At 39.9% G+C, this 26,506-nt stretch overlaps 2 protein-coding genes across 3 annotated transcripts; one reads left to right on the top strand and one right to left on the bottom strand.

The window, feature by feature from the left end:
• The first annotated feature begins 1,622 nt into the window (after nucleotides 1-1,622).
• Nucleotides 1,623-5,033, top strand: mlnl (motilin-like). 2 transcript variants are annotated; one of them, XM_081607320.1, is made up of 5 exons: nucleotides 1,623-1,896; nucleotides 2,434-2,564; nucleotides 4,523-4,609; nucleotides 4,717-4,822; nucleotides 4,906-5,033. In XM_081607320.1, the coding sequence occupies exons 2-5, from the start codon at nucleotides 2,445-2,447 to the stop codon at nucleotides 4,911-4,913; spliced, it is 321 nt and encodes a 106-aa protein (XP_081463446.1). In that variant the 5' UTR covers nucleotides 1,623-1,896; nucleotides 2,434-2,444; the 3' UTR covers nucleotides 4,914-5,033. The 2 variants fall into 2 exon arrangements, with proteins under 2 accessions (XP_081463446.1, XP_081463445.1); XM_081607319.1 differs by having other exon boundaries at nucleotides 1,627-1,896; nucleotides 4,717-5,033.
• Nucleotides 4,063-25,795, bottom strand: LOC103465003 (retinol dehydrogenase 11). Its single transcript, XM_008409481.3, has 6 exons — nucleotides 25,500-25,795; nucleotides 12,840-13,079; nucleotides 11,103-11,192; nucleotides 10,824-11,012; nucleotides 8,991-9,100; nucleotides 4,063-5,448 (listed from the first exon to the last, which is right to left on the bottom strand). Exons 1-6 carry the CDS (start codon nucleotides 25,654-25,656, stop codon nucleotides 5,269-5,271), a joined length of 966 nt encoding a protein of 321 aa, XP_008407703.1. The 5' UTR covers nucleotides 25,657-25,795; the 3' UTR covers nucleotides 4,063-5,268.
• Nucleotides 25,796-26,506: the final 711 nt, after the last annotated feature.

Genomic DNA, 26,506 nt, shown 5'->3' with positions numbered 1-26,506 from the left:
TTTTTTTGATCTGATGTGATTATTCTATATATAATTTTAATTCTTTTTAGGTAAGGAAAATAATCATAGTTAACAGGAACAAAGGCTTGAAAACATCAACCTGTGTGTAAATAATTGATACAGTGCTCTCGGGTTTAAAAGAATGACAACTGTCAAAAATAAACTCTTCTGCTTCTCCAGCTGCTAATTTTTGTTGAGTTTCTGATGATGGAAGATATGTTCTTAAAATCTTATCATAACATATATAGTGATATTTATTAAGATAATAAAACTCTCAATAAAAAAGTATATATAAGGTCCTTTTTAGGCAGCTGTATAGCTGTGGTCGTTGAAAACACAAATTCTCCTAAAAAACATATCCATTTTGAAATGGGCTTCTTCAGGGCATCAGCTACACGAAGAAGGAGGGATCTTATAGCTAAACTACTCGTAGTAACTGAATTTAACAATATTTTCAAATTTATCAATATTTACTGAAGGTCTCAATGAATTCAACATTGAAAAATACTGTCATTTCAGATGATACTGTAAATGTTAGGGATTTTCAAACATGACTGAGAATTTATCATTTTCACAAAAACTCAAAAATTCTTGTCATAATTAGAAATCTTTCACAATATTGATAAACATTACAATAATTACTCCTCCCTAGTTGCTCTCCGTCCATTGGTAGATGAAACTTGATTCATTGTGAAAAATGAAGGTGGTGTTTTAAGCAGCTTCCAGTCTCAGGAAAGTGCTCAATTTAAATTAACTTTACCAATACTCTCTGAATTTGGTCAAATATTAAGTCAGAACTGTATCAGAAGCTTGTTCAGCGAAACTAAAATCAAGCGGTTTGGGTTTTTCCAGTCAAATATTTAAATAAATCTGTGTATAAGGTTGGCCTTGTGTGGAAGAGAGAAAAACCACCAGGAATTCAAACTTGCACTCCCAGTTCTTGTTTTCTAAATTCATTAACATTAATTGTTGCACAATCGTTTCACCCTGGGCAGAGGAAAACACAAATAAATACACAAAATTCAGATGCCGAGAGATGGAGGAATGTCACAATGATTTCTCCGTCCTGTTGTCGCTTGTCATAAAACGTACAAAAGAAGACGCGTGAAGCTGTACACTTGACTCGCCAAGTACAACAACAAAACTATTTTCAACTGGACGTTCCTCCTTCCTGCAGACCCTGAGTGCCATTATGCCACCATACAGGAAAACAGTCAAGTGTCATATTTCGGAAAACATCAATAAAGATCTTCACAGTCCTGAAACTCCCCAGCAACGGATATGCAGGGGCCTGTATGTGCGCAAGCACCTGTTGCAGGCGGGTTATAAATGCCACTCTGTGTCTGATAATAACTTCAAAAAAATAATTTATGACTGGCCTCCTTGGACAGATTGTTCCCTGCCTTTCTATTTCTTTCAGCTATTTGACCCAAAAGAAACAGTAAGACACATTAGTATGTCTTCAAGACACATTCTGAGTTGGTTCATTGATGTTGACAAGCAGTGATAAATTAATTTGAGAAATCTTGAATTTGTTTGTATGTTTTAAGTGAAATAATGCACAGCGGAGAGGGATGTAAGCTAATCTTGACCCCTGCTGACATTATCTGTGTGCTGATTTGTCATTCTGACAAGCAACCTGGTGAAGTTATTACCCTAATAAAACAAAAAGCCAGATTCCCAAGAAACGTCTGTGTTTCCAGGAGCCAGGAGAAGAGTCCTTGAAGGAGCCCGTTGAGGAGCGGATGTGAGGGAGGACAGCAACAAAGCTTTTTGGGATCTGGAGAAGTCTCGGTATAAAGGCTGACCGGGACAGGCTGAGGCTCAGACCCGTGGAGCCCTGCTCATCTGAACCAACTCTTCCCCAAACAACTGACCGAGGCTGACACACAGCACGTGAGTAACTTATGGCTTCCTCCGCTTCCCTCTCTCTCTAAGGGCTTCCTTCTCACGCTCCTTTCTTGTGACTCCTGGCTCTTTTGCTCTTTGGCCCTTTCTCGTCCGCTCATGTTCAGTGCGGATATCTCGGTCGCTGTTGCAAGTATCCCTTACTCCTTTCAGCTCCTTGTCCATCTTATCTGCTGAGCCATTTGTTGTTCTGCCCCCCACAGAAAGCCTTCTCATCTCTGTCCGTTCTCCCTGCCTTTTATCTCCTTTATCCGTCGGCCAACGTTTCCCTTACATAAGCCGGGGATCTACTTGCGTCCTTCTCTCTGCTTTTATCAGCTTTAGTTTTCCTTGTCGATTGTTGACCTGCTTTCACTGCCACATCATTCTCTCAAGCATTCACCAAGTTCTGCTTGCAGCTTGGCTGGTCCCCCCAGGGCCACCCGCCGCTCGCTCTGGCTCTTGTGTCAGTCCCTGTCGATGCACTGTGCACCACTGAGCGAATTGATGTGCGGCGTAAAGGTGTGCGCGTGTACATGTGTGCAGGCGAGCGAAGGATGAGCATGCGTGCAGCAGTGGCGGGTTGCGTGGTGCTGGTGTGCCTGCTGGCTCTAGTGGTAGAGAGGACGGAAGGACACATCACCTTCTTCAGCCCCAAGGAGCTATTGCAGATGAAGGTACTCAGCTAGGGTTAGACTGGCTACAGAACGTTACTCCTCCTTAGTATTTCTCGAGTTGAAAGTTTATATTTTGGAATTATTTCACCTTTCAGTGAAAGCTCAATTTCTGACAAAATCTTCTGGAAATGGGTAAATTTAGGTGTGAAACAGAAATTTATTTTAGATGATTAATATAACACGATTTCTTTTTCCACACACCACTTGTTCCTTACTGTTTATATGTTATCTGGTATCTTTTGTCAACTAATCTACTCTTATTGAGTCTTTTTGTAAATCTAGAGAAAGAAATGACAGACACGACAAACAAATACGAAGTAGTTCATAAAGTAAAAGTGACAGGAAAAAACTTTCTTAAACATTACTTTTGGTTTATTCCAAATGTAATGAACGGGGAGATGAAATATAAAGGGAGAATGATGACAGAAAAGGTTAAAAAGAGGCAAGAATAGTGGAGAGAAAGGACAGAGAGAATACCAGAGTACACCCTAGAAGCCCGTTTCTACACCCGCAGAGAGAAAAAAGCAGAACCGAACTGAGAAACCATAACAACAGACAACATGTGTACAATAACAAATAGATCACTGAATAGTACACAGAGTTAATACAAGATGTATTCAACCACACTCTAACATAGAGAGTATCTGAATCTGTGTTTATGTGTGTGTAGCTATCACTTCTCGAATGGATTTAGTTCTGAACCAGTTGTACCTCCCAGACATTTTGGGAGAGCAGGTACTCAAGTGGAAAAGAAGGGCACCTTGTGAGGACCATGGACATGGAACCACTAATTGTCTTAGTAGTGCAAAATTTATATATATATATATATATATATATATATATATATATATATATATATATATATATATATATATATATATACACTTCTGCATATAGTCAGTGTGTGAGAAATGGCAGATATCATTCTCAGAGAATGAAGATTAACTACAAACCCTGAGAACTGTTGATGAAAAACATTATAAAAACATTTTTTTTGTTTCTGTATACACTGCAGAAACCAAAACAACAATAATTCAGAAGGGCAGTTTTTTTTTGTCTAGAGAAAAAAAATTCAGGTGCTCTAGCACCTCTTGGTGTCTATCTGAGCATGTCCATGCTCTGAACTTTGACTAGGCTATTATAACACATGAAGATACTTTGTCAGCCTTGAAGGTGAACCTCTGCCTCAGTCAAGATATCTACTTCAACCTCTAATAGTTATTTATGAAAAATAAAAAACTGACTGCTTTGCGATTTTGCTTCATCCATCTTCTTATCAATTCTAACAAGCATATCTGTTCACGCTGAAAGAAAAGCATCCCCACAGGATGATGCTGCCACCACCATGTCTCAGAGTGGAGTCAGTTGGTAGCTTTAAAACCCTGATCCATTTAGAAACAAAATATAAAAAGTACATGACACCTGAAATGCTGATTTAATCCAGGCCAAATTACAATCTCATTCCATAACTTAAGACCCAACTCATGTATTTAAACCATGACTTGCATATCAGTTTATTTTCTTGTATTTGTTCATTTAAAATATATTAGAATCCATTTCCATTTACTTTGGTTCTAGATAAAATACAGTCCAGCAAACAGATGAAAAAAAATTGAATAACTGGTTGTCAAAGCAGGTATCAATCCCCCCCAGTGGGTATAATTTGATAGGCGGTCGATCTTTCAGTGGTGGATGGTTCCTTTTCATACCGGAGAAAGTTGGGTGTCACACAATCATAACTGCAAAGGCACGAAATGGGACAGCATCCAAAAAAATCTAACACCACTGGGCCACATTTTTTTTTTACCGTTTGGTTAACTAAAGAAACAAAGTGTATCTTTAGTTAACAAATTATCTTTAGTCATAAAACAAATTAAGATTTATCGCTTTTTATCCCAACACCACTTTTAACCCTCAATTTTTAAATTTTTTTTTTTGGTGCACTTGTGCGTCAGCAGCAGAACAGTAAGAAAGACATGGAGCCTCGCACAGAGAACGGCCAGTTCGAAGAGGTCACCGTCCAGCAGGAGCACGACGGAAATCCTGTGAGCACGCGGCCCGCGCCGTCCTCAACGTCCGGGTGACAAACATCAGTTATTTTCTAACGTTTTTTTATTTATTTATTTCATTTTATTTTGTGCGTCGTTTCCAGGACAAGACATTGGAGGTAGCTGTTCGTCTTTTACCCAGACAGGTGGATCACGTGGCTCCGGTGCTCGAAGAGATCATCCATGAAATAGTGGAGCAGAGTCAGAAAGGTAACTGGCGCCATCTTGTTTTTCCTTGATTATATAAGTGTTATGTGACCACCTTTCTCTCTTTTAAATCTGTGTCTCTGCAGACAAATAGCGAGGCCACGGGCGCCGGAGGGAGGAAAGTCGTGTAAATTGTTCAGAAAAGCACTGAATGCTATAAATGTTCCGTTGTGTCTAAATGAATCAAGCAATAAAGAGAAGTGATTGTATCATGCGTTGGAGGTTCTGGAGTAATTCTTGAGAGACGTGTTGCAAAAATGTGCCAAAGGTTTCAAGGCACAAGAAGGTAACCTCATGGCAAAACTTGAGCCATTTAACGTATTAATAACACAATCATCGAGGTTCATTTGGCAGGAAATAGTGCATAAACTGTTCGAAAAAGTTTCAGCTGACCCACTTTATCTCGCTTTTTGTTTGTCTGGTTCTCAGTCCTTGTCGGGCAGCTGCTTTTAGAGCTTTGAGGTCAGCTTCTCGCAGAACTCAAAGTCCTTCACGGCAAGCGCGGCGTCCCGAGCTAAAGGGGCAGGAAGAACCAGGGAGCAGTCGCTGTCAAAGTACTTCCCAGTCACCCCTTCCAGCTCCTCGGACACGGCGCAGTAGATCGGGCTGACAGCGCCCTCTTCTGGTGACTGTGGAGGGAGACAATGACGGCAGAGAGTTAGTGTCCATGTGCAGCAAACAAACCCGCTTCTGCAGGTAGATTTCTGACAAGCGACAGGTGTGAATATGCAGCCCGCATAGGACGTTTGGTTATATCTCCGCCATGTTGCAAATAGATAGACCAAAGAGCAGCTTGCTGAAGAGATAAATAGGATGGTCTCTTGTTTTGCTTTGGCTGTGTTCCCAGATAACAGTGATTTCTCAGCATTGTAAAAACTGCCTTAAAAATGTGTAGCTCTCCAAGCTTTTGAAACCCCTAAAAACACCTTTTTTTTGTAAGATAGAAAAACTAAGAAAGGAACATGATAACTTGGTGGAAGAAGTGTGTGGGATTATTGCACTAATACTTTGTTGGGATACATTCGGTTTCAGCTTTCAGTCTTCTTGAGTTTCCATCGAAAATCCGATGAACCCAAACTAAAGTTAAGCTGTTCTGGATAAATTTTCCTGAAATTTACCACCTGCAAGGTTTTAAGGGATATTACGCAACGTGAAAAGGCATTTACAGGTAATTGAAGAAAATAAGAGGCAGCAGGAACATTACACAGATTGCTGTAAACCTGAAGCTAAGAACCTGTCTGAGACTGATCTGTCTGGGCAAAACAAACTAATGTATAGAAATCAAAAACTTGTGAAAGGCTTGGAGGAAACAAAACTTAAACCATTTACTACCTGCAGGTCACTGAAAGAATACCACACCCGCAGTAAAATACGAAGGTGGCGGCACTGTGCTAACTTCTCTTCAAACAGTAGTAGACTTTTTGTCAACCCGGATGACTTTGAATAGTTCCAACCATGAACCTTTAGAGTTGAGGGGGAAAAAAGGCAATTTCCTTTTGCAGCTTCGCTCAGAGCCCTAAAGTACCTCCAGATCCACAAAAGAATTACTTTATTCAAGACCACTGCTTTTACTACATGTAATTTGCATTTTTAAACCCAAGACTAAACTATCTTTTTTTAGCTGTAGCTAAAAAACCCACAAACAAAACAAAAAGAAACAAAGTCTTTCCTTTCCAGAGCAAAATCACAACAATAGAGACAGTGAAAAGATTTGCTGTGTGTAAAAGTTATTGGGGGGGGAAAAAAAGAGAAAAGAATCACAATTATAGATCTGCTGCCTAAAGATGTTAAACATTTCTTACATCTTTGTTATGAAATAATTGTGATAATAGCATTTATTCTTCAGTAATAAAATTTATATCTTAGATTTGTATTGATCCATTTCTTCCATACTTAGCGTTGGGTCCGAAATCACGCATACCCCTGTCAGGTTTAGATGTAAAATTATTTTCATTCAGCCAAGTTTATTTTCAATTGAAATTGATACAGACACTTCTTAAAGTAAAAATAATCTTTAGCGCATTTTATTAAAAGGTAGCATGTCAAAAATGATGTACACCCTTCCCAATAAAATGTAGAACCTTTAATAGCATTTTAGCAAGGAAGCATTTCTTCTAATCGCAGAGCAGCTTTTTGCAAATTTTCTGATGTTTTTTCAGGATTTATAGTTGATGAGGACTTATACGAGAATCACATGCGATATGCAAGAAATTAAAAAATTTCCCCCATCTGCAAAGATGAGTGAATCAAAGCACTCAAAGTGAAAACATCTGAAGCCGAAGTTACGTCACCAAGCAGGAAACGCTGAACTGATTCGCTAATTTACAATAGACTTGTTCAAAAAGACAGCAACGAGCCAGTTGCCAACCACTGTGGTGCGACTGGAGCATTTTTGTAAACAAGAGTCAAAACTCTTCCTTTAAGATGCGAAGGCCACAACAGAAGAGGACAACTTCAAGTTATTTTGCCACAAGCCAATTTCTGTTTTCTGCTCCATTTGATCTAACCCTCACTAACCACCACATAATCATTGCTACACTAGCATGCATAACTCATAAAACAGAAAGTAGAACCAAAAAAAAAGAAGAAAAAAAAAGAAAACTAAGGATCTATCTACATTTCAAAATTAGATTTACAATATGGGTTAGAGAAAAAAATACGATGAGCAGAAATGCTAAGAGGGAGTAGACAATGTTGCAAGTCTTCTGTTAGTGCCTCATAATTTAGAAGAAAACCTTGAACACAGTAAAGAAATACAGAAACACTTGAAAGCTAAGATGTTTATTTCCAACCCAGCTTGCTTAGCATCCATGCTGCAGCTCGTATTATGAGATTTCTTTAAAAAAAGATGACTAAACTTCCTTCTTTTACAGCCGTTTCTTAGAAAATCTGTGTTGTGTGTTTTGGTTGTTAGACACCACTGAAGCTACTGGGATTAGGTGTTCTTTTTTTTTGCACACTTTCTCCTTGAGTCATCCAGTTCATGTCCATCTGGAAAAAATTTAATACCAGGTGCAGATTCTCGTCTGCCGCTAAATTATCCAAGCATTGGGGTTTACGCTGCGGGCTACCAGAAGGTAGTGTGAAATTGTGAGGCGAGAGAAAAAGATGTGAAAGTTTTAAAGCTGAAAAATAAAACGGGTGAGATGTGTAAAACAAAAACATCAGAGTAAAATGCAGGGAATAAAAATGTCAGATTTATTTACTTATTTTTATAAAAAAGCACATGCTCTTTGAAGTTTGTAGCTGTAACTGTTTTTTTAAGAAACTGAAAGAACTACAAAACAGAGTAAATGAGATATTTCACTTGCGAATTTTAAAAGGAAAAAAAAAAGTCTTAATTTTGCATCTAAATTGTAAAAAAATAAATAAAAACAAAGTGAAAGAAATCAAATTTTTTTCTTCACTGTTTCCTATCCTGACCCCTTGGTCAGAGATAGGAAACAGGATAGTTGATAGGATAGTTGTGAATGACTTTATATAAAGTCATTCACAACAGTAGGAGTTGTAAAGGACGACACATGCTGTGTTCTTTGAAGGAGGATTATTCAGTGGGTCTCACAGACTTATGAAGCCGAGTTGATTGAAGAAAATCTGTTCTGCTGCTCTGCAGATAACCTCATAGAGTAAATGGGCCATTTATTTACACTCTTCATGTTCTCCACTTTTCTTCTTGCCTGTTTCTACTTTTCTGCTAAGTTTCCTTTGTGCAAACATCATTCATCAATTGCGCAATTTTACAGCCGGTCAAAGTTCTGCTTTGCTCTCTCTGATTACTGACTGCTGCCCTTGAACTTGATTCGTTCCAGATATCCCATGCGCGACCTTCGCTTTACGAGTTTTGAGGCAGATGTCGATCGTATCTTCGCAACGATTTCAAAATGTTTGTAAGAAACAAAATATGCTCAAATGAATTTGTGCTCCTTTTTAAGATGGGATCTGGATGTTAATACGACGGGACACATTGCAAAAGACAGAACTCCGTGCTTTTCATTTCATGCATGTATTTTGGATCGACTCCAACTTTGCACATGCACTAAACCAGACTTGTGTCTCAGATTATGAGACCCTGATGTAATAGGATGAGACTTTAACAATAAGCAGCGCTATAATGTTTTTAAAACCTTTTGCACATTTTACTGTGCATGGAAGCAATAAACAACGCTCTTACCTTAAAAAAGAAAAAGCCGATGAGGTTGAAAGGGTAACGGAGCCAGAATGGATAGTGTCGCATCACCTCCGTCATGACAACGCCGGGATGGACGGAGTTGGCTGTGACGCCTGTCGGGACACAAGAGAAAACATTAAAAAATGACTTGGACCACTACAAATTTGTTATAAGGTAAGAGCTGACAAGAATACATTCATTTTTGGTTGCTAAAGGCGAACCATTCTTCTTTCGGGGATTAACAAATGTAGAGAATAATGCAAGTTTTCAAAACTGAAATAGCTTGCAAAAGTCCGAAGTCCTTGTGAATTTCCTTTGATTCTCACAGGGTCAAAATTAAAGATGCAAGCTTAACAAATAGCCAAACCCATGTGAATGTTTACTTAAATGTCATTTAGAAAGTTGCAGAGAAATGGCAGTTGTTGTTAGTCATATATGTACTTCTGACTGAATATGCTGTTTCATGTTCCCTCCTTGAGAAATGGTAGAGCTAATTTAAAACGGTCGGTTCCCTGGAACAGCCTCCCAAACATTCTTCCTACGCTGTGCACTGCTACTGGAAGTTTGTTTGAAAAACACTCAGCTTGTGATGACACACGAGGAGATGAGCAAAAATATTAAGGAACTGAGTATTGGGATGATCCACTTCTAAATACTATAGAATTCATTGGACCTGCTGAGTGTGCAGTACGCACACCCTGGAATGACCCCAATATTCAAGACTTTTGCTCTGACACACACAAAAACTACAGGCTAAAATCTTCATTTTTCTCCATCATTGTTTATCTTTGGCCTCCATTTGGTACTACGCCATCATTCTTCTCTTCTTGCTCGCTGAACCCCGTCTTCACCATCAACTATTAGTGTCCAGACTAAATATGCGCCTAAATAACAAAATGCGAGTTCTTCATTTGTATCTGCTAAAGTGAGAACTATAAACAACTGAAAAGCTTTTCCATTCGCAGATGCATGCCTTTGCTTTCTGGAGTGAGTTTCTTGATTTGTTGACGGTTTTTGTTTAGTAGCAACCGTGCCCTACCAGATGCTGTTCGGAGAGAGCTGCACTGTTTTCCTTCACTACTGTTTAAGAAGGGCTGAAAAGGTCTCCATAGGATTCATCACAGATGAGGAAGGGGGGCATCTTTGGGGTGGGGGGTGGGGGGGCTAATCTCCTTCATAAACTCTGCCAATTTTTGAGCAACAGGAAAAGGAAATTGGGAAAATCTTTTTTGAGCTAATCCCACAATTTGGCTGTCAATTTTTAAAATGTAAAAATGAAACGCTGAGATTGTGATTTCAAGCTAAAGTATTAACCCAGAATTTTCTGTATTTTCAAGTAAATTAGTAGCAAGTAAGATGCACAGATCAGATACTAATATCTGCATCAGTCCCGATATTGAAAAAGGTTCCAGATTGGTGACAAAGTGCAAGGGCAGATCTATGCAGTCTAACTCTGAACTATTTTACATTATATCTCAAATTTCCCTTTCCGAACCATTTGAAAGAAGGCTTTCATTTTTACGTTTGATTAAGGTAGTCAACCTATTGTTTTACTCCTAACTGCACAGACTGAACAAATTAAAGTTTTTTTTTGTTGTTGTTTTTTACATGTACGTCTTGTGAAGCTGTTGGTGTATTTGAGTGTGCTGTACTGGTGCATGTATGTGTGTTAAAAAAAAAGAAATGTTCTAAGTCAATTCAGCGTTGTTTTTCTGTATCCGATTAGTGTTGACCGATACTTAACCTCGGGTAACTGCAACAGTATGTGAGAAAAGTGGATTGGTGCGTCACCGCTGGTAACGTGATCATCAAACACCTTATTGGACTTGACCTTACCTGTGCCCTGTAACTTTCGTGCCAGCTCATTGGTGCAGATGATGTTATGCAGCTTGGTGTGATTGTAGACTTGATCCATGCTGTATACAAGGTTCTCGCCATGAAAGTGAGAGAAGTCAACTTTACCCCTCTTGTGGTTCAGCGAACTGACGGTGACGATACGCGCCGGAGCGGAGCGCTTTATGAGGTCTGGAGAGAGAAGACGCAGAGGTTTCGAGTAACGTAAGAGATCAAATCGCTGGATTTGATGCAGTTACAGAGAAAACACACAGGCCTTACCCAGCAGCAGATTTGTGAGCAGAAATGGTCCTAAATGGTTGGTGGCAAAGGAAGCCTCAAACCCATCTTTGGTCATCTGTCTGGGCAAACCTGCCATCAACAGATGTAAAGATAAGTGCAGAAAAACAAAGTTTTACTCATACATTTATTATTTTAGACTGTTTTAAGAAATAGCCATCATATTCATCATCCCTGCATAAATAGCTTTTTTAAGTTCAGTTTTAGCAAATTTTACTTGAGTTTGTTTATATTTTATATATTTGTTACTATTAGTCATGAAACGTACTGCTACATATTTTAGAAATACTGCTTTTTACAACTTAATATTTTATCTCGTTGTTGTTTGTGATTTAGGACCCAAATGCAGAAAGACAGACGAGTCGAGTAAATGAAGGATGTTTACTGAAGAACAAAGACGGACAAACTTTCAAAGATCCAAGGGAGCACAGGGAGCCAGAGCAAAACAAAACACAAAAACCAGAAACCAAAAGCCAGTAGGGAGAAAAGAGAAGTCACAGGAAATACTTCAGATCCTATTAATGAGATTTAACAGGATCTGATGGGACGAACCAGCAAGAAGGAATTAAGAGAGAGAGGTGAATAAATACTGATAGTGTAAACCTTTAAACAATAGACCAGGCTGATTGGCTAACAGGCTGCAGGCCGAGGAGACTGAGAGAGAGAAAAATGGCACAGGGGGTAATGGAGAGGACACAACAGGGGAAATAGGAAAATGTCCCCCTAAGAAGAGTAACATAACTAGACACAAGGAATAATCAAACATAATGAACCAAAACCGCAAGAGTAGAAACATGACTGATGTTATCAAAATGAAAAACCAAGGAACACAATGACAATCAAAACACCAAAACAACCCAAGACACTAACGTTATGTCTATGTATGACCCTAACTTCAGAATAATTCAGCATTTTATTTAATCACTCTGCCCTTCTCATTACAACATATACATACAGTCAGTGTTGCCATGATAACCTAATCATGGCTGCATCAAAATCCTGTCTGATGGATTTCTTTTAACTCAACGTTGTTTTGCCAATAATTACTCGCCTTATCCGTCCTTTTGCTTGACTTAATCATTTCGTCGTGTGTGTGTGTCTGTTTTAAACCTCTATAAACACCGAATATAAGTTTCAATGGAATTTCCTGCAGCTGCCAATAAACATTTCCAAACTTGGGCCTCACTCACAGCTCGTCATTCAGTGAAAACTAAAAGAAAAACATTAAACTCTACCGCTCATCACAAGGTTGCGACACAGAGAGCTACCTTAGTCACTCTCATCACTTGTTAACCAGAAAAAAATTTATCTGTTACTATGCGGTGCCAAGTTGAAGCATAAATAAATAACTGTCACAGAGTGGATTTGGATTTATTCCCAAAGAGTGAGAGTTAGGCTTTCTCTTTTTTTGGCATGCCTTTGGAACGGCATATTTTTTGCTTTCATATGCCTAACAGATGGTATTTAACAAGCAGGAGGCTCTTTGGGGGTCTGGGGGAGTTCATATTCCAGTTAGTCCTCAACTCTTTGCTTTACTGACAAGCCTAACTCATGTGAAGCAGAGTCTAGCTTGCTTTAGCTAAGGGTCAGTTCTGGGTCCACATTTACAAATGTTACAAAGTCCACTGCTGCCGGACTGGGATTGCGGAATCCTGTCAGGAGTAAACACGGGGTTTGCTTGTGCAGTGGCAAGCATTTTCATTTCTACGTTTGTGTCACCTGATACGGCCGCATTGTTCACGAGTATGTGCAGTGCTTTCTCCTCCTCGAGAATCCTCTTTGCAAACTCTCTGACCGACTCCATGGAGGAGAGATCCACAATGCGCAGGTGGACGTCTGCGTTTCCTGTAGTCTGCTTAATTTCATTAAGGGCGGCTGTGCCACGGGACTCGCTTCGGCATGCCAGGATGACCCGTGCCCCACGCCGTGCAAAGTCCAAGGCGATGAACTTCCCAATGCCTGTCCGAGTAAAGGAAAGAAGAAGAACATAGACATGTTTAACCTGTCACGGTCACCTAAAGGTCAGATGATGAAAAAACAACAAATAAGCAGCTTTCTAAAAACATATTTCAGTTTGTTGTAGGTAGAAAAACCTCAATACTATAAAGGAAATAACATTCAAGCAAATATATCTACCGTGAAGCGAAAGGAAAACGACACGCTGTTTGTAGATTTGTCTTCACTTTTATAGTCACATTGTTAGAGCAGAAAATAGTCCTTTTGTGTACCGGTAATTTAATTCCAGTGTATTTTTAGTACTTCTGCGAAGGGCATTCAAGTTGCAGAACAATAGTGAGCAAACAGCAACATGAAGACAGAGGAACACGACGAGATGGGAGAAAGTTGTGGTAGAGTCGAAAGCAGTGTTGGGCTAAATCAGTAACCCAAGCTCTGAACATCTCGCCTCCATCATTATAAAATGAAAAAATACAAAGACATGACCATCCATCAGAACATGAGGCCCAAGATTACTCTGGCAGAGCTGCAGAAATCAGCAACTTGTGCTGGATAATCTACCAACAGGACAGCGGTTAACCGTGATCTCCACCCATCCGGCCTCTAGAGTGTGAAGAACTGGTTAAAGGGAAGACATAAGAAGTCACGTTGAAGTTGCTACATTCCACGCAAAGGAAAGAAAGACTTTGAAAGAATGTGCTTTGGCTAGACGAGACTAGTCTTCCAGCTAGCCAACACTATCCCAGTTATACGTATACGTCATCTCTAGAGTGTCCCTGTCAAGATGAGGCAAAAATATGTAGTCACAAAAATATGTAGTCATAGATACCTGGAACGGAAACAGAGAGTTGAAGCTAAAGATAGAGTCATGCTTTGAGGATTCTTTTTTTTCCCCCCAGCATGGACGGTGATGCTGGACAGACTTGGTAGGAATATGGACGGAGCTGACGATACCTTCAGACTTTGGACAATGACAGCCCACCCAACTCATGTGCTTTCTATGAGAGTCTGAAAACAGCAGGATTTTCCATCTGCATTGGTAGCAACACAAACTAATAATCACACATTTCTCTGCATTTTAAGTATTCAAACTGAAAATTCCTAAATAAATATTTCACAGTATCTTGTGTGCCACTGGCTTAAAGGCGTTATGAGTGCTTGCATTATGAGTGCTTGCACTCATAATGCAATTGTTTCATCAGAACAATTAACCTCAACATATAGTCCTCACCTAAATCCAGTTGAGTACCTGAGGCAACAATTGGAAACTGATATTCACAGACACTCCTCTATCCAGTCTCAAAAAGCTTGGGCTAATTTGCAGAGTGTTAGCAAAAATAGTAATTTTTGCTGGTAAAGTCATAAAACAAAGTATTGTCTGGGGGGCTGAATAGGAATGCTTTGCACAATTTTGATATTTAAATAATCCGAAACCCTGTTTCTGGTTGTTTCCACTTCACAGTTTTGCACTACTTTGTGTTGGTCTATCTCATAACATCTCCTAAAATACAATTGAAATTTGTGGTTTTATCTGGACAAAATGTTGCAAAGTTATACAATTTGCGAGGCACTGTACTGGCATGTGCGCCGGCCTGTTCATTTCCCCACCAAATCTTAAATACAATCTGCGCCAACACAGTGAGGCTGGCCTTTAAAACCCCTACAAATTTTTCTCTTTTAATCTTCCTGCGGTCGTGCTCTCGTTGATTATAGGACTTTACCCAAGAGGCAAACAGCCCAGTGTTTATCGAGATCAGTGGCTGGATAAGATTCCTGTGCCAGCTATGTGAAGTGTGCAATGCAGCTCAAAGGCAGCAGAGAGGGAGACAGCTGAAATTTTAGCCACATGCTTTGTGGATGAATGAAGCCTGTTTTCTTGAGCTGATGTAATGTTATCTTTATTAAGTAAATTTGGTTAGAGGACAACATAATATATTTGTAATTTGGACAATACAAAGAACATAAAGAAAAGAAAAGGAATACTGCAGATCGTCAGTGACGTGGTGTTGCCATGTGTGACTGCTACAGTTAAAAAAAATGAGTGACGCTTGGAGGAAAGAGATTTTTAGTTTATAAGCAGTAAATAATTTTTTTTTAATGCATGGAACTTGATATGAGTTCACTAGTTAGTTAGCTATAAGATAAAAATCTGGTTTAGGCATCCAGACAAAGGATAGCTTCCAAAAATACTTCACTTGAACCATGACAGCCTAATCTAGCCTCTGATTGGAATGCCCTTCAAGTAAAGTACTCTAAAATTGTGCAATGTTTTTGTCAATACTGCCATGTTGATTCAGTCTTGTAAAGGCTAAAATATATCAGCACATGCTTGGCTATACTAAACAACACAAAAAATCCTTTCTATTCTTATTTTACCAAGAATAGAAAAGTTTACCTCATCTTTTCATTTGCCTTCAATTACTCATAAAACATCTCCATTAAACAGATTATGATGGGGAAATTATCTGTAATGGCTTGAATGAATACCAGTTTGATAAATGAACACACTGGTCATGTTTATTTTGCTAAGTTGAAACAGATCCAGCTAAAGGTCTTCCTTTCAGCCAAAGTTTTCCTTGTTATTCTCCGCAGCAGTTCAGTGATGACAAACCATCTTAATCGCATCCAAGCAGGGCATTTCTGTGTCAGAGATCAGGGATTTCCCATAGTTAGAACTTTTTGAAACAACTTTTAGCAAATGTGTGAATCCTAAGTGCACTCCATGACCTAAATGCCCCTGTAAACATTTCCGTTTTCAAACAAAAATAGAGATTGTTGTTTCAGGACAACAACTATATCTCAGCTGTGAATAATTTGGACTAAAGAGCATAATAAAAACACACGATGGAGCTGTCCCTACAAGCCTCGTTATTAAACCTTCAAGCCTTACAGATCAGACGGTGTTTAAAGAGCAAACATTTGGTTTAGGTACTTCAATAGAAAACTTAAATTGTCCAAAAATGTTTTTAAATTGACTTCATTTATAGTAAAAGTTTAATTCAGTTTCTTTTTAATGATTAAGCTCTTTTTGCTCATCTGTGTCGTCTTTCAGTATTAAAAAAACAAGAATTTGTCAGAAACTTGTGTTGTTTTGGGGTTTATTTTCATTCACTGCTCTGTGCGACAAATAAATCAGTTAGCTAATCAGCCCAGGTCATTTGTTCCAACGCTCACTCTCCCAGTACTTTAACACTTCTGCTACTTTCACTCCTGGCTGGTTCCTCCCATTACCTCCCAATTTAATCCTGTTAAATCCAGTTTACTTCTGTTTATTCTCCCCATTATGCTTTTCCTAGTGTTCCTGACTACAGTTTTATTTCTGCTTTTTGTGTCCATCTGGCATGATTATTTTTATTAAACATCCACCAGACATCTTTGCCTCTGGTTATAACTTATAAAATCTATGTTGAGGTTACATGTAAACCTTTGCTTTGATAACTAAAGCTGGATTAGGAAGCTTTGCTTAGTTCCAAGTTTGATTAGCATTAGCGCTGCTGTGGCTAAGCTATAGCAAAACCCCAAACAGAAATTCTTCTTTCAACACAGGACATTTCTCAAGCACAAATCTATTCTGAAGTTATTCACCCCTTAAAATTTATATTCAAAAAAGCCTAAACAAAATAAACTAAAACTAGTCTGGCTCCTTTCTACTATGTTTATTTTTAAATACAACTTGTTATTGGGGAACAGGAAGCTTTGTAAAATTATGACTATATCTTTTACAGAGTGATTTCAAATTAAAAGTCTATTTTCTAAGAATGTAGTTCTAATGTACAAATTAAAATAAAATAAAATAAAATAAAAACCTTGATGACTAACAACACTAAATCCCTCTTTGGCATTGTGGGACTCTGTGGATTGACACTTTCTAAACTAGAAATATGTTGACTTACTAATTTAAAAGTGAAAATATGTTTGAGTACAACCAGGAAACAATGCAAACTAAATTGACACTACTGCCATCTATTTTCCATCTTGTACAAAAGCTTAAATAATGATGCCCCTGCATATTGAATGTTTGGTTATATTGTCTGTCTTGAATTTTAAATTTAGAAGCCTGACTTTATCATTGCTGCTTACGTTGTCTGTTTCTCAGTAAACATCTGCCAGTGATTAAGTTCTGATTAGGTCACAAGTGTCAAACTCCAGTCCTGGAGGGCCACTGCCCTGCAACTTTTAGATGCGACTCTGCTGCACCTCACTTGAATATAATAATTAGGCAATTAGCAAGGCTCTGGGGAACTGATCTACACAAGAAGGAGGTAATTAAGCCATTTCAGTCCAGCGTTTTGTACCTGTGGCACATCTAAAAACTGCAGGACAGAGGCTCTTGAGGACTGGAGTTTGACACCCCTGGATTAGATTACTGCAGCGTGCTTTGTCTCCCCAGTTCTACCTTCAATAGTGAAATTACACCAAAGTTTGTCTGCAAAATTATTTTAGAATGAGTGACAGCGTAGACTACTGCATCTGTGCATGTAACCCAATTTTAGGAATTACTCTCAAAAAATAAAAGTCCAAGAGAAAATTGAAACCTTTATGTCTGTATGTTGATCTGTTCACCCATCAGTGGTTCACCTTTCACTATAACGTTATTCAAGCTGTTTAGATGAAGAGCAATGTTGTCTTTTCAAGATACAATAAAATAAAATGCAATAAAATGTGTACCAGATTGACAACACACAATGAATGAGCAGTTGACTGAACCAAAAAATCTTTACACCTGTTAATTATTGTTAGATTTGACCATTACAGGGAAAAACATACTTGGAAAGTAATTTACAAGCCTATAATAATATTAATAAGAGATAGATTGCTAAAAAAAAGGAACATTTGCTTCAAAACCTCCTGGTTAGCTTTTATAATTGAAATTGTTGGTCAATGCATAATGGAGTAACACTGACAGTAAAAACAAAATTTGTTAATTTACCTCGGTACTCTACTTTTTTATGTTTATCTATAAAGTAGTGCCTATTCTACGCATTCATGACTGGCTGAACTCCAGAAGAAAAAAAAACTAAGAGGTTTGTGTCACACTGAAGCCCTTCAGATAGAAGAAAACGGAAACGAAGAAGCTGGAAGAGCTTCTGTAAAAGTTAAGGAATGAGCTGGGTCCAAGTGGGGTTTTGTCAATGCAGTGAGATTTCTTGCTCAGCGGCAGGCTGGACAGCAGCATGTGGTGCTGCGACCTCCCTCAAGGAAATTAAAAATGAAGTGGCAATGATGCGCTTACGAAGTGAGGAATAAACTCAAAACTAGAAAATTCCTGAAGAAATTTAACTGGGGCATGCCAAAGTGTGCCCATCGGCTTGGACCAAGCGTTCTGATGCTAAAAATAATCATCAATGCTAAGTTTAGCTAAATCATAGTCAATAATCTGTGGAGAGGCAGAAGCATGTGGACTAAGCTGTACCTGTACCATTCAGCAGGTTAAAATTAATGCTTGAGCTAAAATTAGCCAAAATGCTAATGTTAGCGTGAAGACTATCAGTAGCATGTGGGGCATCATTTGCATGTTGTCTGTCATTGACTTACTCCATTCAGTATACTAAACATCGTTTATAAGTAAGAAAATTAGCTAATAGCTAATTTGTGGCATTAGTGAAATGCTAATGTTTGTGCTAATGTTAATGAACTATGAGTTCACTATCATAAGGAAAAAAACCATTAAAAAAGCTTAGTGGGACTTCCGGTTTGAGCAGAGCCATGTGAGGACACGTTGAACTGAGCTCCGACTGGACCCTCAATTTTGGCACAAAAAAACACAATTTCAGCGCTGGTCTTGCCTTAGACTAAGATCATTACTACTTAAGGGAGCAAAAAGGCAGGCATACACCAGCAAAATGCCCAAACAGCGTAACCCCCAAGTCGAAACTCAGGAAGCTAATGCTAGCGGCCATGATGAAGTGCTGACTGCTATTGGTGGACTGCGCGGTGAGCTGATGGCCACGCTAACAACTACGGCAAAGGTACACACGGATAAACTTCAAGAATTACAAAGTGCACTGGGAAAGATAGAATCCAAAATAGATGACACCATGGGCCGCGTTGCGGAACTTGAGACTGCTGCTGCGGCCCACTCGGATTCGATCCATGCTATGGAGGTAGATATATCGGCCATGAAACAAGAGCTAGCAACCCTGAAAACTCGCTGCGAGGACCTGGAGGCCAGATCCCGTCGTTGCAACCTGCGTATCGTGGGTGTAAGAGAGGGGCGCGAAGATGGGAAGCTTATGTCAGGCTTTGTGGCTGAACTTCTGAAGGAGACGTTACAGCTTGCTTCGACTCCACTCCTGGACCGGGCACACCGTACTCTGCGCAGTAAACCAGTCGGCGGAAATGCGCCTCCACGAGCCATCGTGATCAAATGCCACTACTTCAACGAGAAGGAGGCTATTTGGAGGAAAGCAGCAGGGGGTAAACAATTTACCACCAAGGACGGCGACAAGATTTTGGTTCTCCCCGATTATACCATGGCTGTCAGTAAACAACGTGCAGCTTTTAACGAGGTCAGGTCTCTCCTGCGGGGTCTTGAGCGTGTCCGGTATGGCCTTCTTTTTCCGGCTACGCTCAGGATCACCACCCCGGAGGGTGAAGAGCATCGCTTCAAAGACCCTTTAAAAGCAAAAGAGTTCATATCCACAAAGCTCTCTCAGGGGAAATGAGTATTGTCCTGGCCGGACGAGCATGACCGCTACACAGTTGAAGGGTTTTGTTCTTTTTTTTTCAATCAATGGGGATCCAGTCGGGCCCAGGCTGTCATGGTAAGCGGATACACTTTTGGGTGTAGAAACTGTAAATACCGGGATTCTGTGGGAAGCTCACATGGAGCTCCCTTCCCCCCCTACCCGTTCCTGAGATTTAATGTTTTAATTTGGATCTGTTTGAGGGGGGTCATGAGTACGTCAGTTTATGTGTTCCAAGAGTTATGGAGTTTATGGATTTTGATTATGTTTTTTGGTTTGTTTAATTCCACACATCCATTATTATATTCAGTGTATTTTCTCTGTTTTACATGGTTGGCTGCTTTTGTTGCGTGTGATGCTGAACCGGGATTTGACAAATATACAAGATGGCTTTACAACTTTATTAATTCAAAGAGATATGAGTGTTTGCAATAGGTTTGAACCAGGAGTAGCATGGGTCAGTTGGAATGTGAGGGGTCTCAATAATATAATTAAAAGAAACAAAGTATTTATACATCTAAATAAGTTGAAGACCAAGATAGCATATTTGCAAGAGACGCATCTGTTAAACAAAGAACATAACAGGCTCAAAAAAGGAGGTTTCACCCAGGTATATCACTCTAACTTTAATGCTAGAGGCCGTGGGGTAGCCATCCTTATGCACAGGGATATTTCTTTTGAAGAAACTTCCGTCATCAGAGATAGGGATGGTCGCTTCATTATTGTACAAGGTAATCTATTCAATACTCCTGTTGTTCTTGCTAATATTTATGCTCCAAATTGGGACGATATGCAATTCTTTAAAAACATGTTTTCGCTTCTCCCATGTTTGGACTCGCACAATGTAATCATAGGCGGGGACTTTAATTGTGTTTTGGACTCTTCTATTGATAGATCAAATCCCATACAGAGGACTGGCCAATTGAGCAACAAAGCAGCTCATTGCATCAACTCATTCATGCAGACGTACGGCGTAGCTGATCCTTGGAGAGTTAAAAATCCAACCTTGAAAAAGTTTTCATTTTTCTCCCCCCCACACAAGTCCTATTCAAGAATCGACTACTTCTTATTGGACCTTAAACTCATGCATATGGTGGCTTCAGTTGATTATGGAGCCATAGTCATTTCAGACCACAGCCCTGTTATAATGAAAATGCATTTCACTGGCTACACAACACCTCGAAAAAACTGGAGGTTTAATGCCAGATTATTGACAGAACAAAAATTTGTGGATTACATTAACACTCACATAGATGTATTTTTTGAGACCAACAGCTCTCCGGACATTAGTTATGGAACACTGTGGGAAACATTTAAGGCATACATTAGAGGGCAAATTATATCCTACAGCGCAAACGACAAAAAAAATAAGTTCCAACGCATGTCGGAAATTAGTGACAGGCTTAAAACTATTGACCAGTGTCAATCATCCGCAGCTTCAGACATCCACTGGGAAGAGAGAGCGCTCCTTCAAGCAGAATTTGATCTCATTATGAATGAAAAAGCGATAGAAATGCAGCTAAATCTGAATCAACAACACTTTGAGCATGGTGAAAGAGCAGGTAGGATGTTAAGTCATCAGCTAAAACAAAAGACTGCAGCAAGATTCATTTCAGCTCTCAAAGATGAGGGAGGGGAAATAATCATGGACCAAAAGAAGATCAATATGCAGTTTGTGTCATTTTATAAAAAATTATACTCTTCGGACAGTTCAGATTCAAACATGATACATAACTTTTTCAAGCATTTGAGGTCGCCTACGTTGCAAGAGTCAGACAGGGCCACTATTGAAGGGGACATACAACTGGTAGAAATTGACCAGGCAATTCGGAAAATGAGAACGGGAAAGTCTCCAGGCCCTGATGGCTTCCCGATTGAGTTTTACAGATGCTTCTCTGCTAAGCTTTTGCCCCACCTATGTAACGTCTACACAGAAGCATTTAGAAAGAAGGCTCTTCCACCTACAATGACACAGGCCAATATATTCGTATTGCTCAAAAAAGATAAAGATCCACTCATATGCGAATCTTACCGTCCTATAAGCCTACTCTGTGGTGACTATAAAATACTCACTAGGATTCTGGCAGACAGATTGGAGAAAGTGCTCGACAAGATTATTCACCAGGACCAAACTGGGTTCATGAAGGGCAGACAACTTTATAGTAATCCTCGTCGTTTGTTCAATATAATGTATTTGCCAGGCAGAGATATTGTGCCAGAGGTCATCATGTCATTGGATGCTCAAAAAGCATTTGATAGAATTGAACATAGTTATTTGGTGAAGGCTCTTGAACATTTTGGGTTTGGGCCGTGTTTCCGTTCATGGATAGAACTTATTTATAGATCTCCACTGGCTGCAGTTCAGACAAATAGTATCGTGTCAGGTTATTTTCCTCTTTCTCGTGGGACAAGACAGGGATGCCCCTTATCCCCCTGCTATTTAATATAGCTATAGAACCTCTAGCTGTTGCACTCAGGAACGATCCAGGGGTGATGGGAATAAGTAGAGCAGGACAAATCCATACTGTGTCATTATATGCCGATGACCTCCTTCTCTTTCTGGCTGACCCATGCAAATCCATGCCTAAAGCCATAAAATGCATTGAGGAATTTGGGAGGATATCGGGATACTTGATTAATAGATCAAAATGCCTTATTTTTCCTGTCAATGATAAAGCCAACAAGATGCCCCTAAACTCTCTTCCGCTTACAGTGAGTCCTGACAAATTTACGTATTTAGGAGTGAACATAACCAGAAATTATAAAGATCTATTCAAGCATAACTTTGTTACTGCCTTCAATCAGTTTAAGCAGGATATGGAACGCTGGTCATCTCTCCCTCTGTCTTTGGCAGGAAGGATAAATTCAGTTAAAATGGTTATAATGCCTAAATTGTTATTCCTTTTTCAGGCAATTCCAATATTCATTCCTAAATCATTTTTTAAAAAGCTAGACAAGATAACCTCAATGTACATTTGGAATAAAAGGATTCCTCGTATCAGAAAAGAGTTTTTAGAGAGGCGGCGAGAGGAGGGGGGACTGGCCTTGCCTAATTATATGCACTTTTATTGGGCTGCTAATGTCTCTAAACTTTGTTTCTGGTTTAAGCCTGCAGAAAATGAAGCGGTGCCCATTTGGTTGCTGATGGAACAAAACTCTTGTAAATCTGGTTCGTTGGCCTCAGTTGTTTGCTCACCACTGCCACTAGATAAACGACTAATTACAATTAACCCAGTTACTCTGGGGGTAATTAGGATCTGGGAACAGCTTAGGATCCATTTCAAACAAAAACAAGGTCTCCTAGCAGCTCCCATATCAATGAATGCTTTGTTTCCTCCTTCTCTAATTGACTCCGCTTTCCATGCCTGGGCAAATAAAGGGATAAGGACTGTAGGAGACCTGTTCAAAGACGGGCATCTTGTGTCCTTTCAACAGCTGCAGAAATCATTTGGCCTACCTTCTTCGAACTTTTTTAGGTATCTACAGTTGCGGAGTTTTGTTAAAAAACACTTCTCACAGACGCTCCAGACTCCAGCCTCCAGTTGGATTGACGAGTGCCTGGAGGTGGACCCCAAGCAGAGAGGGGCCACATCGAAGGTATACGCATTAATTCATACAGCGGCTGCACCCTCATTAGACAAAATTAAAGAACAGTGGCAGCTGGAGATGAGATTGAGAATAACTGAGTTGGAGTGGCAGCAGGCAACAAGGCTTATTCATGATTCATCAATATGTATCAGACATGGTTTAATACAATTTAAGGTGGTTCACAGACTTCATTTGTCAAACAGTAAACTCGCAAAGTTGTTTCCAGGATTGGATGAGGCGTGCCCAAGATGTAAAAGCGAGAAAGGCACTCTTGGTCATATGTTCTGGGAATGCCAAAAACTGCAGACCTTCTGGAGAGCTATCTTTAAGACCCTGTCAGAAGCGTGGATTATTAATATTCCGCCAAACCCTCTTTCTGCAATATTTGGGGTTGTTCCTCAGACATGTTGTGTGTCCACCCAACAAGCTTCAGCTGTAGCCTTTTCCACATTGGTTGCTCGTCGACTCATACTTCTATCATGGAAAAAAGAGTCACCTCCTTCCCATAAACAATGGATTAAGGACTTGCTTTCAATTCTCAAAGTTGAACAACAGAGATATGTTGTGCGGGGTTCTGCGGACAAATTTTACAAAGTGTGGCGGCCATTCTTGTGTCACATTGAGGGACTTCCAGTCAATCAGTCAGTCCAGAATGGAGTTAAGTAAGTCAACCTTTTTTTTTTTTTTTTCTCTGTTCTGTAACGGATGTGTGGATATGAATGTTTGGGTTAGTAATCTACTTTGTTGAAATCCAATAAAAATATTCAAATATATATAAAAAAGCTTAGTATTATTGCACCGCCTATGGCGGTGCACTGACATGAGAGGAATATACAAGCTTTTATTTTGAAACCTTCAGTAAGCTTCATTTTAAATGGCCACACTAATCCAATGTGTAACAGTGGTTTGGTTAATCCAAACCTCTGTTACTTCTTGGTTAATCCAAACCACTGTTACACAATGCCCAAAACTACTTGCCCAAAACAGCAAGTAGTTCTAAATGCCAGCTCAGCCCACCTCTGTAATAACTGAGTGTTCCACCATGTTGTAGTTCTGACCTTCTGCTCAGGTCTCTGCAATAAAGTGTTCCGCCATGTTTAGAACTACAGAGTCTTTGTAGTCCAAACCAGCAGCTCTGCCTTTCTCTGTATTCTGTTGCTATAGCGATTAATCCTCAGGCAACTGCGTGTGTGAGAGAGAAAGGTGGAGGAAGATTCCTATCTTTATGAGACACCCAGTAAGTTTTGATGAAAAAAGCAGTCCGAACAACTGCTTCCTGTTCAGCATCCGTAGGGCCGATCCAAAAACAGCTTGAAGTGTACGAGAGGGCTATTTGTCATCTCCAATAGTCCCGCGATTCTTATCTGTAGGTCACTCACAGAAATAGCAGCGATGAGAGAAAAATGGTGTGCGCTGAGCTCAGAAATTTTTCAGAAAAGTATGAAAATGAATGGTGGAGTGCCTGAGGTTACCCTGTCACTTGATTTCACTCTGAAGAACCTTGACAGAAAGCCATCAGCCCTAGAAAAATTTTGAAAACATTTTACGGGAGCAGGCATGCCTATCAATGTCATGACCAACTTCCATGTCAATAGAGCAATTTTTGCAGCCATGAGAGCGATTTCAAAATTACTTTGGGGTCAAAAATTCCATCATTTTCACACTCTAAAAAAGCGGCAGTTGGTGTCAGTTACACTCTGCGTTTAGGCAGTTTGAAATTTTGCTCGTTTTTTTGCTTTTTACGTCGCCCATTGTAACTCCGATCCCCAATAAATATAATAGCTTCCTTCTCGGCATCGAGCCGCACCTTTTGATACCACATTTATGGGTGTGCACACAGCGGTACGAGCCGCATTAACGGTGATGCAAGAAAAATAAATAAAGAGACATTCTATTGGGTGTAGAACAGTAGGTGCCTGCCATTCATTACATGGGAGGCAGTGACTGCCTTGCTTCTGCTCTTCCCTATGTAATGCTAATGGCATGCCCCAATTCACGGTGAGCACTTGTTGAATGTCTGATGACGCAGACATTAAAAATCGCCACCACATTATAAACAGAACATATCAAAGCACATTGTTACCAGATTCACAGAGATAATATAGCCAGAAAGTCCCGCGTTAGGAGTCATTACAAGAAGTGAACCAACCTGTATTGGCCCCTGTTACTATGGCAGTCTTCCCCCTGAGCCGCACGGAGCAGGCTTGCGGGTCCCAGATGGCTCTGCGCTGCAAGCGCACAACGAGAGCCAGCAGTGCGGACAAGGCAGCCCAGAGAGGATGGCAGAATATGTCCGTGAAAAACATATTTCCTGTCAGAGGAGACCTTGTCAGAAAGTGAGAGGAGGAACGCTGCAGCGGCTTCTACGTTCAGCAGCGTGCGCTCTGCGTTCCTGACCAAATGAGGAGGAGGAGGAGGAGGAGGAGGAGGATGAAGAAGAGGAGGAGAAGGAGTGCCCAAATGAGTAGACAGCGGCATGATATATGCTGGTTGGACATTTAATGAGGCAGTCACTTATTGTAAGGGGTTAATACTTTTATATATTTTTTAATGACTTCACTTTATGCTTTACCTCGACGGAAGTTACTAATAGTGCAACAACGCTCACTGTGACGCGAGGGGCCCCATTGTCCTGTTCTGTCTTAGGGAGACGGGATAACATCAAACTAATCAGCTGTGGGAACAAAGTCACACTTCCAGGCATTGAAGTGTAGTGGGAAAAACATGTAGCCCGACTCTGGCAAACATTTACGGTAACATAAAAGAAAATAAAGGATGACCTTGTAGACCTTGTAATATCTGTTGTTGATTTTGCAAGATTTCAAACACATGTTGACAGTACACTAATGAGTTCCTTCGGTGTGGAGTAGTAGTAGCTTGGATGTTTGGCATGCTGAGTAAAAAAAAAACCCACAAAAAGGCATTGACACAGAAACAAATTGTTTATATAGGGAACAACTGTGGATGACCTTGACCTACTGAGTGACAGATTATGACTTTATGGCAGGGCACACAGAGCAAAGCCCTGCCTGACTGGGTTATAATAACACCAAACCACGTATATAGTTCAGCTCACACTAAATATAATCAAATTTAACTGAATCAGATTAATTGCATTTTGTATAAAGTGTGTGCACTGCCTCTCCACTGTCACGT

The sequence above is a fragment of the Poecilia reticulata genome, chromosome 5, assembly GCF_904066995.2.
Source record: "Poecilia reticulata chromosome 5, P_reticulata-male-v2, whole genome shotgun sequence".
NCBI classification, from domain to species: domain Eukaryota; kingdom Metazoa; phylum Chordata; class Actinopteri; order Cyprinodontiformes; family Poeciliidae; genus Poecilia; species Poecilia reticulata.
This window is presented reverse-complemented; position numbering and strand designations above follow the sequence as displayed.

Excerpts from the sequence above, each read along its gene's own strand:
- mlnl (XM_081607319.1), top strand. The coding sequence starts at position 2,445 with ATGAGCATGCGTGCAGCAGTGGCGGGTTGCGTGGTGCTGGTGTGCCTG. Across the intron at positions 2,565-4,522 it reads AGGAGCTATTGCAGATGAAG|CAGAACAGTAAGAAAGACAT; the intron begins GTACTCAGCTAG and ends GTGCGTCAGCAG. Across the intron at positions 4,610-4,716 it reads AGGAGCACGACGGAAATCCT|GACAAGACATTGGAGGTAGC; the intron begins GTGAGCACGCGG and ends CGTCGTTTCCAG.
- LOC103465003 (XM_008409481.3), bottom strand. The coding sequence starts at position 25,656 with ATGTTTTTCACGGACATATTCTGCCATCCTCTCTGGGCTGCCTTGTCC. Across the intron at positions 13,080-25,499 it reads AGTAACAGGGGCCAATACAG|GCATTGGGAAGTTCATCGCC; the intron begins GTTGGTTCACTT and ends TTACTCGGACAG. Across the intron at positions 5,449-8,990 it reads TCGGCTTTTTCTTTTTTAAG|TCACCAGAAGAGGGCGCTGT; the intron begins GTAAGAGCGTTG and ends CTCCCTCCACAG.